Raw genomic sequence first — 16,961 nt, 5'->3', positions numbered from 1 at the left:
GTGGTATCTCACTGTGGTTTTAATTTACATTTCCTAATAACTAATGCTTACCTTGGTTCAATCATCAATTCAAATGGAGACTGCAGGCAAGAAATCAAGAGAAGGCTGAGACTCAGAAGGACAGCCATGGAAGAATTAAGGAAGATTACCAAGAACTAAGATATGTCATTAGAGACCAAGGCTAAGATTACCCACACCGTCGTATTCCCGATGAGTATGTACACATGCAAAAGTTGAACAGTGAAAAAGGTTAATATGGGAAAAAAAAGGATTCATTTGAAATGTGACATTGGAGGAAAGCTCTATGAATACCCTGGGCCACCAGAAAGACGAACAAGTGGGTCCTAGAGCAAATTAAGACTAAAATATTACTGGTGGCAAGATGACAAAACCGAAGCTCTTTTATCGTACTTCGGGCACATGGTGAGAAGGTAGGATTCCTTGGAAAGGACAATAATGCCGGGGAAAGTAGAAGGCAGCAGAAAAAGAGGAAGGCTAAATGTGAGACGGACTGACTCCATAAAAGAAGCCATAGGCCTGAGTCTACAGGAGCTGAGCAGGGCTGCTGAGAACGGCACGTTGCGGACATCACTCCTTCGGAGTTGCCTGGAGTCAGAGCTGACTCAATAGCACATAACATACACAGTGACTAATGAAGTTGAGCAAAAAGATTTTTAAAAAATTATCATCTCTGGAACTAGTAATAAACTAGTAACAGTGTTTGCCTCTGGGGAGAAGAAATGAGAGACTAAGTTCCAAGTGGTTAAAAGGCTTCCTTTTCACCATGTAACCTTTTGTACTATTTGGATTTCTTGGTCACATGCATCTTATTATCTAAAAAGTCAGGCCATCCAACCCTCTGGGGATTCGTGGAAAGGCACTGTGGGGATTCATGAACACTTGGAATTAATATACGGAGTGGTGTGTGTATGTATTTATAGCTTGCTGAAGGGAAAAGGTCCATAGCTTTCATCAGATTTTCAATGAATCTCTCCAGAAACATACGAGGCCCAAGTCTAGAAATGCAAATATGTCTGTACAACCAGTAGCCTATTACCATTTGCCCTCTACTGCTCAAAGAGCCCTGTTAATACTCATAATTGTAAGGTGCTTACCACACACCAGATCCTGCTTGGGGAATGTGACATATACTTTAGTTGAATTCTCACAGCCACCAAAGCTTAAGACAGAGGTGTCAGTACAGATTGCTGTCCACCTGGGCTGGAGTCCACCTGGCTTTGTTACATGTCAGTACAAGGCTGACCTTGCTGGGGGGCTGTAGAATGCTTACACCAGGCAGGATCCACCCCTTGCTCTGACAATAAACCTATGAAAACAGCACTTTTGATTCTCCCTATTGTAGAGATGAAGAGACAGAGGGTCAGAGTAACTCCCTGACTTGGCCCAAGATCGCACAGCTATCAACAGCTGGGATTTACAGCCTGCACCCCATCCCTTAGCCACCCTATGATACCCTGGCTCATGGATGCAGAGCAACTGCTCCAAACAAATTCATCTGGACACAAAACTAATTACAAGATATCTGTTGATTTTATCAATGTATTTTTATTTTACAAAAATAAAAAGTAAAGGAAAATATCACTATAGTAGGGTTGTTTAAAACAGGACACATTAAATATAAAAGAGCATTTGTTTCACAAAAACATCAGCAACATGACTTTTCAGAAATATGCCCACTGTGTAAACTCTAGGTACATGGCAGAAATAGATATTTAATGTCTTTATTTATTTACTTTATAAAACAGGACAAGTGCATTTTTAAAGTACAGTACTTCTGCAGCCATGTCTCACCTGTTCTTCCCAACAGCCCACAGAGGGAAAATGAATAGGTGTTACCTACAAGGAAACTGAGGTTCCACAAATTACATGATTGAATTAATTAGCAGCAGAATCAGATATAAAATTAGTTCTCCTGTTTTCCAACAAAGCAGAAAACCTACAGACCCCTTTGTCAGGTGTGCGGCATTTGTAAAACTTGAGACCTGGAGAAATGAGTCAAGAACAGCATTGGGACACAAGTTAACGCCTTGCAGGTCGTGGAGTTTTGCTGGTGGCAGTTGACAAATATGACCCAGAGATCTTAACTTGGGAACGTGCCATCAGCATTCGGAATGCTCTGTCAGTTGTCGAGGGTGAGAACAAGGTAACGGCGTCTGCTGGGGTGGTTAACGTTGAACCCTCCCCGGAACCAGGAAATCGCTCACATCCTGAGCCCATGTACCAGGATGTCTGCCTCAGTCTCCTGACACCCAGCTCTGATGAACAAACCCCAGAAAGGAAGAGGACATCGTGGACTTTGCTGTCTCTAAAATCTGAGGCCCCTTCTCCCTTCACTTACTCTGGAATTTGGAAATTTCTCTTCCCCCTCAGGGAAGCTGATGTTTGGTTTGTGTTTCCTGGGAGATCTTGGATTCTGCCCTAGACTTTTTTCTTGATTTGACAGTCATCTTTCCGATTGAGGACAAGGGTCTTCAGCTGTGTTCTGGTCATCAGGGGCCAAAAAGCTCAATGCTGTCCAATTTCTCCTCTTTGTAGAGCAAGATGTTCTCCATCAGTTTCCTTTTGGCCTCATTGATCTCGATTTTCCATGAAGTCTCTGTAGTTGATATTCAATGCAAAGTTTTTTAAAAAGCCACTTGAACAAAAAGCATTTGGAAATAGGTACTATTACTATAATTATTAGAAAGTCTACCTTGGTCACAGTTTCTCACTTAAATTAGGTTTCTGAATCGGCCCTGAGTGTAATGAGCATTTTCATCATTTCTGCCTTTGCGGAAAAGCCCTGCCACCCGCCCCCACCTTTCAGAGAAGAAGCAGGGCTCCCATGCTCCTCCCCAAGAGGGGCTGTGAACATTTACACCCTTTCTCCCTCTCTCTTCCACAAGGGAGGAGGAGCAGGAGGAATGGTCAGAGCCTGGGACATTCATTGAGTCGCATTGACTGGGGGACAAAGCATTGAGGAGGCCTTCAAAATTTTTTTTTCACAAGGAAGCCTCATACATTTAGTTAGAAAGTATCTTTACAAGCAGCTGGCATGGATGGGTTCATGCTATGAAGTGAGGATGGAGAAGCCGACAGGGAGGGATGAACCACACAGGGCCTTACTGGTCTGGAGGAAGAGTTTTGACTTGGTTATGAAGTGCAATGGGAGGCCACACAAGGGCTTTAAGCAAAAGGTGACATGAGTTGTTTTTAAAAACCACTCTGGTTGGCCCTGGAGAAAGGACTGGTAAGGGCCAGAGTGGATCAGGGAGGATAAAGGAAGGCTGTGCAGTCTTCCAGCAAAAGGACTGTAGCTTCAGTGAGTTAGGGGAGATGGGTGCAATGAACCTGAGAGTTATTTAGATCAATGGATAGGACTAGATGATGGACAGGACACAGGGGTACTGGAGGGAGAGGAAGGTGTCAAGGATCACTCCCCTAGGTTTTTCTTTGTGCAGTCAGATGATATGGGAATGGCCAAATAATCAAATGAACACGTGAATGAGGGAGATGGGAGGAATAAATGGTGAGCTGAGTTAGGGACATATAAATGAGTGTATATAAGCATTCAGATCTCCACCCACTTACCATCCTGTGGAGGCTCCGGACTAGTACAAGCCTCAGAGGGGGAGGCAGACTGCATCCCCCCACTGGCCTGCATCCTGCCTTCTCCATCTTCTGTGGGGGCAGGCGAAGCAGCAATCCCAGACTGGGGGGCTGCACTGATGGAGGAGGAAGCATCAAGGCTGGAATTGTCCACATCATCTGTTTCTTCTGGGATGTTGGAGGAAGAGCCTGTGCCCTCGGAAAGCCCATCCCAAGGGAGCAACGTCTCTTGACCTCTGAGCCGCTCTTCCACAGCAGCCACAGATCCACATACCTTGGGGGGGAGAGAGATGGGAACAATCACCAAGAATCCTTTCTGAAATCAAAAATCTAACAGTTCTCTCAGGCCTCAGGAGAGACAGACACTGAAGAATCCAATGCTTGTTGCTTTTCCCGGAAGAATAGCAACTTTCCCTTGAAAAGAGCTGAACTTGCCCCCATCTCCCCTACCAATAGATGAGACCACATGACCAAGACAGACCAATCATAGTGTCCCATTTTCTGACCTTAATGATTGATTCAGGTTTGGGCACATGACCCAAGCAGGCCAATCAAAATCCTCTCTGGGATTTTTCCACCTAAAGCTTGTTGAGGAAAGATTCCCCTTTCCTTTCCAGTGGCAGAGCCAGACTCCCTACCACACACAGAAAGCCCATTTACAGTAGGTGAAAATGAAGCCCTCACACAGAGTAAAGCAGAGGCAAGCAATGGAGAGAGAGAGTCACAGACACAAACACAAATAGCTGCACCTTTGCTGATTGAGACCCTGGTTCTAGCTGCCCTAGCAATTCCTGTCCTGTCTGCTGTTTGGTTAAATGAGCCAATACATTCATTCATTCATTCATTCACATCCTCCCCTTCCCCCCATCTCTCTCTCTCTGTCTTTCTGTATGTGTGTATTTCTAAGAGTTTGAGTTGAAGTTTCTATAACTTGAAACTACAGAAACTTCTATAAGTTTCTGCAACTAAAAATGTCTTAAGTAATATAGATATTGTCCTTGAGAGCTTTTCTGTTTAGGGAGATTAGGAAAATTAGAGAAAGGCCGAGAAGGTATGTTTCTTCTTTACACACACACAGGGGATAATACATATATACCCCTCAACAACCCTAACAAATCTCATTTGCTCAGTGCCTTGCAATTTACAAAGCACATTTGACGTGTGATGCACAGTGAGTTTTTGTAGATAAACAATTAAAAGATCAAAGAGGTTAAGTTCCTTGCCTAAGGTCACCCAGCTAGTAAGTGGCAGAGCTGACCACAGAACCCAGTCCTGCTTGTCTTAAAGTCCATGTCCCAGTTGATCTCTCATCTTCCTGGCTTGGTTGTAAAATCCTGGAGCAAGGACCATGCCTCATTCCTCTCTGTAAACCTAAAGTACTCTATCCCTTTTATTCTACATAGCAAATGCCCCCTCATCCTTCAAGGCCCAATTCAAGTGTCACCTCTTGAGATAAATCTTCAGAGTACATGCTCAATAAATACTTGCCAAGCTAAAAACTACATTCCTTTGTAGCTAGGGACAGCCATATAACCAGGTCCTGGCCTATGGGGTGTGAGAGAAAGTGATACGTACATCTCCAGGGCACACCTTTAAAAGGAAGGAGGGGTGTCCTCCTCTTCCTTTTAACCCCCTTTCAGGGACTGGCATGCAGCAGCAATGACCTGAGCTACAGCAGCCATCGTGGACTCTGAAACAGAAGCTACATGATAAGGACAGTAAAGCAACAATATAGGAGCCTGGGTCCCCAATACAGTGGCACTGACGCATCAGCTCTGGACTGACTACATTCAAACTGTTAAGCTAGCGAGAATAATCTTCTATCTCATTTACACGACTGTATCTTGGAGTCTCTTCATTATAGCAGCTTCTTTAAGAGTACTTTAACTAATACACTGAGCAAAAAAATAAAATTAAATGAATGGCTGAAAGCCTGAATGAAAGAATAAGTGGTTGAGGGAGAGATCTTTTTAGAACATAAATCAGATTATGTCAGTCCCTGCTGAAAAGCCATAGTGACTTACTTCCTCTAAATCCTGCTTGTGCCTGCATAACCCTCGTATTGGCTCCTCCTTCCTCTGCAGCCTCATCATACCACTTTGCCCCATGTACTTTGTGCTCCAGACACTCTGCCCTTCTTCCAGGCCCTTGACTGTGCCACGCTCTCTCTCAATTCAGCTATTTGCATGAGCTGTTACTTCTGCTTGGACGACTCTTCATTAGCTTACACATCACTTCCTCCAGAAAACCCTCCTCAGTGGAGCCCCTGTCATCCACTATCCCAGTGCTCACCACAGTTACTGTGCAATGTCTGTGAGCTCCCAGAAAGAGGAACTGGACTTGTTCGCTGATATACCTCCGGGCCCAGCACATAACTGCTAAGTGAATGACTGAACACCATAGCACTAGAGCATAGGAGAATCACCCAGGCCTAGAACAATGAATGACTCAGGTGTCAGGCTCTTGCTACGTGATGGTGCAAGACAATGGACATGGGGATGAACCGAGAGTCCAAAGAGCTTTGACAGAAACTCACTCTGTGGCCCCATCTTCTCCTCTATATGGGCCTCTACTTCCATGGCTATAAAATGGGAGCCTTGGGCAGTGGTGTTTGATGAAGATTTTTTACAGCTACCATAAACCCTTCCCTCAAATAAAATACTGAGAACCCAATGTAATTATGAGAAGTTAAAGTGGTGTCTGGTGGGAGCCATGGGCGGGGCCTGCTGCTCCCCACAGTCCCCTTGCTGCCAACAGCAACTCCTGAGACACTTTCAAGGAGCCCCTCTCTGCCAGACACCACTTGAAAATCATTCAGCTAGATTATCTCTAAGAGCCCTCTCAGGCAGTAATTTTGTCCTTAGAAAGACCTAGCAGTGGTCCGTAAATCTGTACCAGTTACCATGGAAACCACCTATTCATATCCTGTCCATAAGAAAATGTTTTATCCCCTGTGATGGTTGATTTCTGGGGTGTCTGCCTAGCTCACATGCTAAAGATGCTCCCTTCCTCTAGGACCTGGCCCTTTCTCCTTTCAGAGGTTGACCCCACTGACCACCAGGTTTATATACTGAACACTACCCCCCTTCATCGTACCTGACTGGACAACGGCACCAACCTGACCCTTGCTAGGACAATCAGGTTCTCTCACTGACATGTTGGAATAGGGACCTGGAGACGTCGTCCCTCAGTGGAGGTAGAACCATAATGTACAAATGAATATGGCCACATCCCCTAACCAAGAATATGAATAAAAAGAGAAAATGGGCCTATAGAGAGAAGAGGAGGAATAAGACATTCAGAGAAAGCAGCCAGAGTTCTGTTAACATCCAAGAGTGTAGTCCTGGGCCCCCAGGCCAGCAGCACACTGCCCTCAGGCTCCTGAGAGGCTTTATCCATATACTGCCCTGTTAGTAGGTTCCAACAGCTTCTGCTACTTCCAACCAAATACAGTCCTGATTATTGAGGTCACATCCCCTTGAAGGGATTAACCCTGATAAAACAGATACAGTGGCTTTTGGGAGGGAGACCCAGGTGACCCAGGACAGAGCTCATCACCGGGGAAAGGCTGAGAGTCAAGCTCACCTCCACCAGGCTGGTGTTCCGCCTGCGCAGGCAGAGGCAGGCGGCTGTGGCCAAAGCCTCCGCGCAGTCTTCCGGCAGCCACCCTGCTGTCTTCTCCAGGTATTTCTGGCAGATCTCCTTGGCCATCACTTTCTCCGTGCCCATCTTCCTGGAGCAAGGAATTTCCAGGAGGAGTAAATCCTTCTGTGGGGAAAACAGTAAAAAGACCCCTGAGAGAGCTGCAAGGGTGTGGGATCCAAACACACCTGCCCCACCCATCTCCATGACTGCACCAGAGCTGAAAACTCAGAAAACCAACAGGACTTTAAAGTGACTGCAAGGCCTTGGCTGGTGTGGCTCAGTGAACTAAACACCAGCCCTCAAACCAAAGGGTTGTGGGTTTGATTCCCAGTCAGGGCACATGCCTGGGTTGCAGGCTGGTCCCAGTTCGGGACATGTGAGAGGGAACTGATGAATGTTTCTCTCCCTTTCTTTCTCCTCCCTTCCCCTTACTCTGAAAATAAATAAACAAAATCTTTTTAAAAAAATGCAAGGATCCCAGAAACAAGCAAAACAGCCAAGAACTAAAGAATTGCTAAATTCCCTACATTCACAGGGCATTCCACCGTACACTAAAAAATACTGCAAATGCAGTGGCTTAATCTTTCTCGATAGGCCTCAATTGATTCATCCGAAAAATGGGGATAATAGGACTAACAAAAAAATTAAATGACATAATGGATCTAAAGCATAAAGTGTAGTGTTTGACACAAAGTAAACATTCAGTAGTCTATTAGTGATAATTAATAGCAATAATAATTATCACTTATACAGTACTTACTACATGCTAAGCAATTACATTAATAATTTAATCTTATTGACAACTACAGGGACAATTTCTTACAATATAACTAAACATTCTAGAATGTAGGATTCTCACCCATGAGGGTAGAAATTTTACCTTACTCACCCCCAGCACCAAGAACAGTGCCTGGCACATAGTAACTGACTCATAAATGTTTTCACCAAATTGTACCTACCGACTTACTCTTTGGCTAAGTTTCATCTGTTATGTAACTTTATTGTTTTTAATAGAAGATATTCATTAAATGTAGAAATAAATTAATTTTGTTGCTTTATACTGCTTTTCATACATATACATTTATAATTTAGAGAAAACAATTATCAGAGATTATCAGACATGGGTTGTAATAATTTGTGTCAAAAACAAAACAAGACTCCCTACTCTGCCTCAGTTTTCCTATCCAGAAAATAGGTTGTCTGAGGATCCAATAATACATAAATGTCTGACCACATTAGGAATTGAATGCCTGGAGACTAAAAACCTCTGGCTAGCCCTGGCTGTGGAGCTCAGCTGGGTAGAGCATCGTCTGGATATGCCAAGGTTGCCCGTTCGATTCCTGGTCAGGGCATGTACAAGAATAAACTAATGAATGAATAAATAAGTGGAACAACAAATTGGGCTGAGACTTCCAGAAAAGATGGTGGCATAGGTAAACATGGCTTGCCTCCTCACACAACCACATCAAAATTACAACTATAGAACAACCATCATTCAGAGCCATCATAAATCAAGTTGAATGGAAGTCTGACAACTATGGAATCAAAGAAACCACAGCCATCCAGACTGGTGGGAGGAGCTGAGACACAGAGCAGGCTGGTCCCACATCTATGTGCGGTAAATAAAAATTCAGGAGGATTATCTCAGGAGCAAGGACTCTAGCCCTACACCAGGACCCCAGGCCAGCCACATACCAGGACTTCAGCCCAGGGTTCCAGTGCCAGGAAGATAAGTCCCCATAAATTTTGACTGCAAACACCAGTGGGGATTGAGTCAGTAGAAGAAACTTCTGGAGTCCCAAACAGTTTTTCTTAAAGAACTCACACACAGACTTACTTAGACTCAATCCCTCTGACCTCCAGCACAGGAGTAGCAGCTTGAAAGGCACCAGTGGCATAGAAGGAGACAATGGTATCAAGGCAAGAGCTTGGGGACAGCTTTCTCTCAGACAGGAAGGCAGGCAGAGGCCATTGTCCCTTTTCTGAACCTTCCCCCCACAGGGCCACAGAGCTGGTAGGCTGGTGCCATATCTGACCTGGCTGACACTGTTTGTCCCATTCTGGAGATCCCCTGAGACTCTGTCCCACCCAACTTACAGGCCCACCCTAGTGACTTTTCCATATACATGGCTGGTCTTTGCTCATGCTTCACAAATTCCTAAATCCTCTCAACAGGCAACAGTTGGACCCCCATACCTCTTGCTAATTGGCCCCAGGCCCAGCACTAGCAGCAGCCAGCTTAGATTCATGGTCTGGCTTCATGTGGGAATCTCCAAGCCCAGCACAAGTAGCAGCAGTCTCAGATTGCTTTATAGCTCAAGCGAGGTGGACCCAGGCAGAACACTGGTGGGGGCTGACCTTGGCCTTCACCACCCAGGAAACCCCAAGGCCTGCACACCCAGTGGACGGCTACAGACCATATTGAAGCACCACCACCCTGTCCCTACACAGCTGATACTCCACAGAGGATGGATGTTGGTGGTCAATGGCCACAGCCAGTCCTTGCAGCTGACTTGCCTGGGTAAATCCCTCCCATTGACCTGCCAACAGCAACCAACCCTCAACTACAAGAGGAGGGTGTACTCAGCCCACATGAAGGGCACACCTCATGTACCCAGCTTCAGTGATAGGGGAGTTTGTGCCACTGGATCCTACAGGACACCTAATACATTAGGCCACACTAATACATAGAAACAAACTGAGGGAGGCTGCCAAAGTGAGCAGACAAAGAAACATGGCCCAAATGAAAGAACAGATCAAAACTCCAGAAAAAGAACTAAACAAAATGGAGATAAGCAATCTATCAGATGCAGAGTTCAAAACACTGGTTATAAGGATGCTTAAGGAACTTAGTGAGGCCCTCAACAGCATAAAAAAGATCCAGTCAGAAATGAAGGACACACTAATTGAAATAAAGAATAATTTATAGGGAAAGAACAGTAGAGTGAATGAAGCCAAGAATCAAATCGATGATTTGATGCATAAGGAAGTAAACCAACCAATCAGAATAACAAGAAGAAAAAAAGAATAAAAAAAAACCAAAGACAGAGTAAGTAGCCTCCGAGACAACTTCAAGTGGTCCACCATTCACATCATAGGGATGTCAGATGGAGAAGAAAACAGTAAGAAATTGGAAATCTATTTGAAAAAATAATGAAAGAAAACTTCCCTAATTTGGTGAAGAAAATAGACATGCAAGTCCAGGAAGCACAGAGAGTCCCAAACAAGATGGATGCAAAGAGACCCATTCCAAGACACATCATAAATAAAATGCCAAAGGTTAAAAATAAAGAGAGAATCTTCAGGGACCTATAGTTGAGATTGCTCAACCCAGCAAAGATATCATTTAGAATCAAAGGGCAGATAAAGAGCTTCCCAGACAAAAAACTAAAGGAGTTCATCACCACCAAACCATTATAATGTGAAATGTTAAAGGGACTTATTGAAGAAAAAGAAGAAGATCAAAACTATGATTAATTAAATGGCAATAAATACATATCTTTCAACAATTGAATCTAAAAAACAAACTAAACAAGAATAGAGACAGAATCATGGATACAGAGAGTGTTTTGATGGTTGCTATATTGGGAGAGGTGTGTGGGGGAATGGGTAGAGAGGTGAGGGGATTAAGAAGTGAAAACAGGTAGTTACAGAATAGCCATGGGAATGTAAAGTACAGTATAGGAAATGGAGTAGCCAGAGAACTTATACGCATGACCCATGGACATGAACAATGTTGGGGGGATTGCCTGAGGGAGTGGGGGTGCTGGATGGATTGGGACAAAGGTGGAAATACTGGGACAACTGTAATACCATAATCAATAAAATATAATTTAAAGTTTTTAAATTAAAAAAACAGATCTATCTCTCCCTTTCTTTCCCAAATCAATTAAAATAAATCAAATAATTAATTAATTAATTAAAAAATAAGAACCTCTGACAGGTTTTTAAATATCCTTTTCATAATTCTCTCACGTGAGATCCGCCTTCTAAATAAATGCTTATCTCTTTAAAAATTACAATGGTGTTTGAAGTCGATAAATCAATAAATAATAGAAGCATATTGTTTACAGACATGGAGTCGACCACCATCTGAAACTAAACCAGAAACTGTCAAAGTGATCAGCCTGAAAGAACAATAGATGGAGAGGCTTATCCTTTGACTATCCCGATGATGTCATGGACCTCATCTAGCAGTAGTCATCAAGACAAGCTAAGAACACTCGGTGGCAGGGTCAAGGGGGTTCTTAGTAATGGAGGAAATCACCAAGTCCACCCAGATCCACTGATGAAGCTTAGCACTGAAAGTAGGACAATGTGCTGCATGCCACATGTTGTGATGCTATGAAGTGCGCAACACCATTCAGGAAGTAGCGCTAACCATGAACCTAGCCAAGTCTCTGGAGGTGACTACCTATATATAGGAAACATGAGGAACAAAGAAACAAGAATACCACAAAGACGTAAGCACCAAAGTCTGGACATGAGAGAGTCTATAGGGCAAATGACCTACTTTCTGCAGACATGAAATGATATACAGAAAGTAAAGGGGGGAGGGGTGTGGTTAGAGAATAAAAATGTCTTAAGAAACGTAACCAAATCAAAATGGACCTTATTTGTATCCTATTGTAAACAAACCAACTTTTAAAAAGCAATTTTTGAGATGATTTACAAACTCTAAAAATGAAATGGGTATTAATATTTTAAAATTAAGAAAACTATTGTATGGGTGAAATAACATAATATTTGGGTTTAAAGTACACACACACTAAGTTTTAGTGGTGCAAAGAAGAAAAACATGATTATTAATAATTGATAGGCTAGATAAATGAATATTCTTTATATTCTTTACTTTTGTGTATGTTTGAAATTGTCCATAATACAAGGGGCTTTTAAGAAGTAGCCATTCCTACCCAGAGAGTATTACGCTAAGAAAGACAAATACCACATGATTTCACTTATATGTAAAATCTGAAGAACAATATAAATAAACAAACAAAACAGAAACAGACGCACAGGTACAGAGAACAGACTGATGGCTGCCAGAGGGGAGGGGGCTGGGAGGCTGGGTGAAAAAGGGGAAGGGACTGAGAAGTGCAGACTAGTAGTTACAGAATAGTCACAGGGATGTAAAGCATAGGGAATATAGTAAATGATATTATAATAACTATGTATCATGCCAGGTGGGTACTGGAAATATTAGGGGAACAATTTGCAAAATATATGATTGTCTAACCAATATGCTGTACACCTGAACAGCAATAATAATACATAATAATATTGAATGTAAAAACATATATACTTTTTAAAAAGATTTTATTTATTTATTTTTAGAGAGAGGGGAAAGGAGGGAAAAAGAAAGGGTAAGAAACATTGATGTGCCAGAGAGAAACATCAATCAGTTGCCAACTGGGGACTGGCCTGCAACCCAGGCATGTGCCCTGACCGGGAATCGAACCAGGGACCCTTTGCTTTGTGGGAGGACGCCCAACCAACTGAGCCACACAGGTCAGGGAAAAATATATATTACTTTTAATTAAATTTTAAAATAAGAAAGAAACCTAAAAAAAATAAGAAAGGAAAGAAAAAAGAGGCCATCTCTGAAATCCGACAAGTCAGGGCAAGGGAAGAGAGAGGCATGGAGTCACTGCCCAGTGCTGTTAGGTTTTCTAAGCCAGGTGTGCAGATTATTTGAATTTACAATGTTAATTAAACAGAAATTATTATTACAAAAGCAACATCATTATTACTACTAACTTTTTTTGTTTTGGGGTTTTTTAAAAATATTTTATTTATTTATTTTTACAGAGAGCGGAAGGGAGGGAGAAAGAGAGGGAAAGAAACATCAATATGTGGTTGCCTCTCATGCATCCTGGCCTACAACTCAGGTATGTGCCCTGACTGGGAATGGAACCAATGACCCTTTGGTTCACAGGCTGGCACTCAATCCACTGAGCCACACCAGCCAGGGCTATTATTACTAACTTTTTTTGTTAAAAATTAAAATATAACTGATTAAAGTTTTAGGACAAAAGTTTACTTTTCCCCTCATGTCAACTCTCCAATCTGCTAATATTTGGATTACATTATTCTAGACTTTTCCCTACAAAAGTCTATAGCTACAATCACTTTAGTTATATATAATAATTATTATAATAGCAAGCAATCTCATAAGAGCTTTGAAAATACAATTAATAATGATAGCTACCACATATGCACTTATTATGTTCTTCATCACTGTTCTTTAGCTACTTCACATATTATTTAACCTTCACTAAATCCTATCAGGTAGGTACAATTATCCCCAATTTACAAATAGGAAAATAAAAGATACATTTTCATTCATTCATCTATTTATTATCAAAGATGGCATTAAATCATACACTGTTCTGAACATGCCTTTTACACTTGGAGATATTTCCCTGTCAGAACATATATATGTCTTTCTTGTTATTTTTTTTTATTTTATTGATTTGAGAGAGAGAGAGAGAGAAACATCGATTTGCTGTTCCATTCATTTACGCATTCATTGGTTGCTTCTCGTGGGTGCCCTGACTGGGGATCAAACCCACAACCTTCACATATCAGGACAACACTCTAGCCAACTGAGCTGTCTGGTCAGAACTTCTCATTTTTTTAATAAGAATGTTAATGTCAGCTTTATTCAGAATTGCCAAAACCTGGAAGTAACACAGATGTCCATCAACTAGTGAGTAGATAGATAAATAAATGGTCGTATACCCACACAACAGAATACTCAGAAATAAAAGGAACGAACCACTGATACATGCAACGATGTGGGTGAATCTCAAAAGCACCCCACTAAGTGAAAGAAGCTAAAACAATGGCTTTACATTCTATGATTCCATGTGTATGACACTCACAAAAATATAGCACTATATGGACAGAGATTAAAACAGGAGTTGCCTGGGGCTGGAAATGGCAGAGGGGACTGACTATAAAGGGGCCTGACAGAACTTTCTGGAAGGATGGAAATATTCTGTATCTTGATTGTGGTGGTAGTTACATAACTGTCTACATTTATCAAAACTCACACCATTCTCAAAAGTGTGAATTGGACCTCAGACAAATGAATGCATATGACCAGAGACCCCCACACAAAGCTACCTGGCAGCTTTATTTGTAATGGTCAAAAACCGAAAGTAAGCCAAATGTCGCCCAGTAGGTAAATGGACAAACAGCGGCAGACCCATGCAATGGAACACCACTCGGTGACAAAAGACATGAGCCACTGGCACAAATAGCATGGCTGTATCTCGGGGTATCTCTGTTGAGTGGAAAAAGCCAGCCAGCCAAAGAGCACACACGGTATGACCTCATTTATATGAGCCTTCGGAGAGTGGAAGCTTTTGTGCAGTGACAGGATGCACATCTGTGGATGCAGGGGGTAGCCCAGGTGGGGAGGGGGTGAGGGAAGGAGGATCGAGGGGTCGTGGCCATGTTATCTTGATTTGGTGACAAGGTCACAGATACACACATATATCAAAATGTATCATATGTTTTATCCTCATTATTTACAAATATTTATAAACTTGAAGGTGGGAGGGGATATGCAGGGCAGTGGGGAGTAAAGGAGGGGAATGGAATAACTGTAATAGCATAATCAATAAAATATATTTTAAAAATATTTATAAACTTATATACATGAAGTTATTTATAAATAACTTCCTGGCATTCCACTGTGTGAATGATTACACTGTAATTTCTTTAACCACCTCCCAACTGAGAGATACTTCACTTGTTTGCAGCGCTTCACTATCATAAATAAGGCTACAAGCATCCTTGTCCGTCTGTCTTTCTTCACTTGGTTGTGTTTCCTAGTGTATGACTGAAAATGCTGCATCGGAGTGTATACACATTTTCAATTTGGATGGAAACCATCCAATTCCCTCTGAAAACACTGTGTCCACGAACGTTTCCCTGAGCGCAGAGGAGAGGCCTGCTCCCTCCCCACCGGGACCCACAGGAGGTGAGAGCAGCTTTCACCACTGACGGGAATCCTGAGGGCATGCGCAATCTTAACTGTGCATGTGCAACAACAGGAAATGATGAGAGCCCTTATCTGGGTCTAGAAGAGGGAAAAAGACTAGATTTTTAAATAAATGATATCATCCACATTTTTACAAACCATTAACAGAAAGAACCTTCTGGCAAATTTCACACAAGTGTCTCAAAACCCTCCTTCTCCTGCGATGGTCACCCAGAGAACCCCAGAGCACTGCTGAGGAATGCATCTCGAGAAAACTGGCAAGAGACGAGAACTTCTCCAAACAACCCAAACTGACCTTTTTGCAGTATCTGGAGCTCAGTGCCCAAAAGGGGCAGAGCTCAGGGGGTTCCGTAGAGGGACAAGTTGTGACCTTCTGTGGTTAGGGGAGGGCTTCAGCTCTCCACCCCAAAGCTCAGGAAATGCTTTTGGGGCCCAGTCACAAAAAAGCCAGCTGCTTCAATGACTTCAACATCAAGTCAGAAAAGGGGCTCCCCTCTCAAACTGATGAAGAGGACCAGAGCTTGCACAAAATTTGAAACTCAGACAAAGACATGGGTTCAAATCCCAGTTTGACTACTGATCTCACCGAGGAGCATGAGACAAAGTCTCTTCATCTCGGCCTCAGTTTCCTCATCTGTAAAATGGGGGTGATGATACTACTGAGTTCACACGGTTGGACTGCCATGAGAATTGAACAGTCAGGGGAGTGTCCTGGTTGAGAACTCTGGATCTAAAATCCAGAAGACCTAACTCAGAACTTCAGCTCTGACACTTAGTATAATAGAGCTTTCAGGCAAATCTCAGAGGCTGCTTTCCTCACCTATAGATGAAAATGGTGCCTCTGTCAGTCTCATGGGGATTCTGAGGTGATTGATAAAGCTAATTTATAGAAAGTGCCAGAGTCAAGCCATGTTGTTATATTTTTGAAATCACACTGTATTATATATATATGATAGTTCTTTGAAGGCACCAAATATGGAAGTTATTGAACTTATTACAGAAACCTATTTAAAAGGGCTGGAATTAATTTTTACCCATTTGAGAACAAAACCTATCTGATTGCTTAACATGTAGAAAGAAGAAATGAGTTCTCCCTAAACATTCTAAATCCTGTTATTCTGGAAAAGTAAGTGTTGGTGGGCAGGTGGGGGTGGGAGATTAAAGCTCCTTCACACAGATGCAAAACAAACCCCAACCTGAGGCCTCCCTCAATAGCACCTGTAAAATGGGCATCCTTCTGATGGCCCACATGCACCACCCAGGCAGAAGCGACTGGTTCCCTTACCAGGAAAACTGGGCTTCGGTCGTTATCCACCGCAGGGATGCCAGTGAGGACCTCAGCTAACACCTGGAGAGAACATGGAGTTAGCACAGTTCAAACACCCATGCATAAGGTCAGGCAGGAATTCAGGAATTCTGGACAAGAGAGAAGCTCCTTCTTTTTTCTTTTCTTTTCTTTTTTTTTTTTAAGATTTGATTTGTTTATTTTTAGACAGAGAAGGGAGGGAGAAAGAGAGAGAGAGAAACATCAATGTGTGGGTTTCCTCTCGGGTACCCCCTACTGGGGACCTGGCTCACAACCCAGGCTTGTGCCCTGACTGGGAATTGAACAAGAGACCCTTTGGTTCACAGGCCAGCACTCAATCCACTGAGCCACACCAGTCAGGGCGAGAAGCTTCTTGATAACAAAGTCTGA

The 16,961-nt window shown here is 42.7% G+C and overlaps 1 protein-coding gene across 3 annotated transcripts in view; it reads right to left on the bottom strand.

Moving 5' to 3' along the window:
* Window positions 1-1,546: 1,546 nt before the first annotated feature.
* IRAK2 (interleukin 1 receptor associated kinase 2) overlaps window positions 1,547-16,961 on the bottom strand; it is a 61,019-nt gene continuing 45,604 nt past the window's right edge. For 2 of the 3 annotated variants that reach the window (XM_045192170.2, XM_071222287.1), the window contains exons 10-13: window positions 16,551-16,613; window positions 7,195-7,377; window positions 3,592-3,883; window positions 1,547-2,617 (exon numbers count right to left, since the gene is read on the bottom strand). In XM_045192170.2, coding sequence (XP_045048105.2) covers window positions 2,511-2,617; window positions 3,592-3,883; window positions 7,195-7,377; window positions 16,551-16,613 — 645 coding nt within the window. In that variant the 3' untranslated portion in view covers window positions 1,547-2,510. The remainder of the gene's footprint in view (window positions 2,618-3,591; window positions 3,884-7,194; window positions 7,378-16,550; window positions 16,614-16,961) is intronic. The other variant, XM_045192171.2, reaches the window with a different exon arrangement.

This window comes from Desmodus rotundus, chromosome 8 (genome assembly GCF_022682495.2).
Source record: "Desmodus rotundus isolate HL8 chromosome 8, HLdesRot8A.1, whole genome shotgun sequence".
NCBI classification, from domain to species: domain Eukaryota; kingdom Metazoa; phylum Chordata; class Mammalia; order Chiroptera; family Phyllostomidae; genus Desmodus; species Desmodus rotundus.
This window is presented reverse-complemented; position numbering and strand designations above follow the sequence as displayed.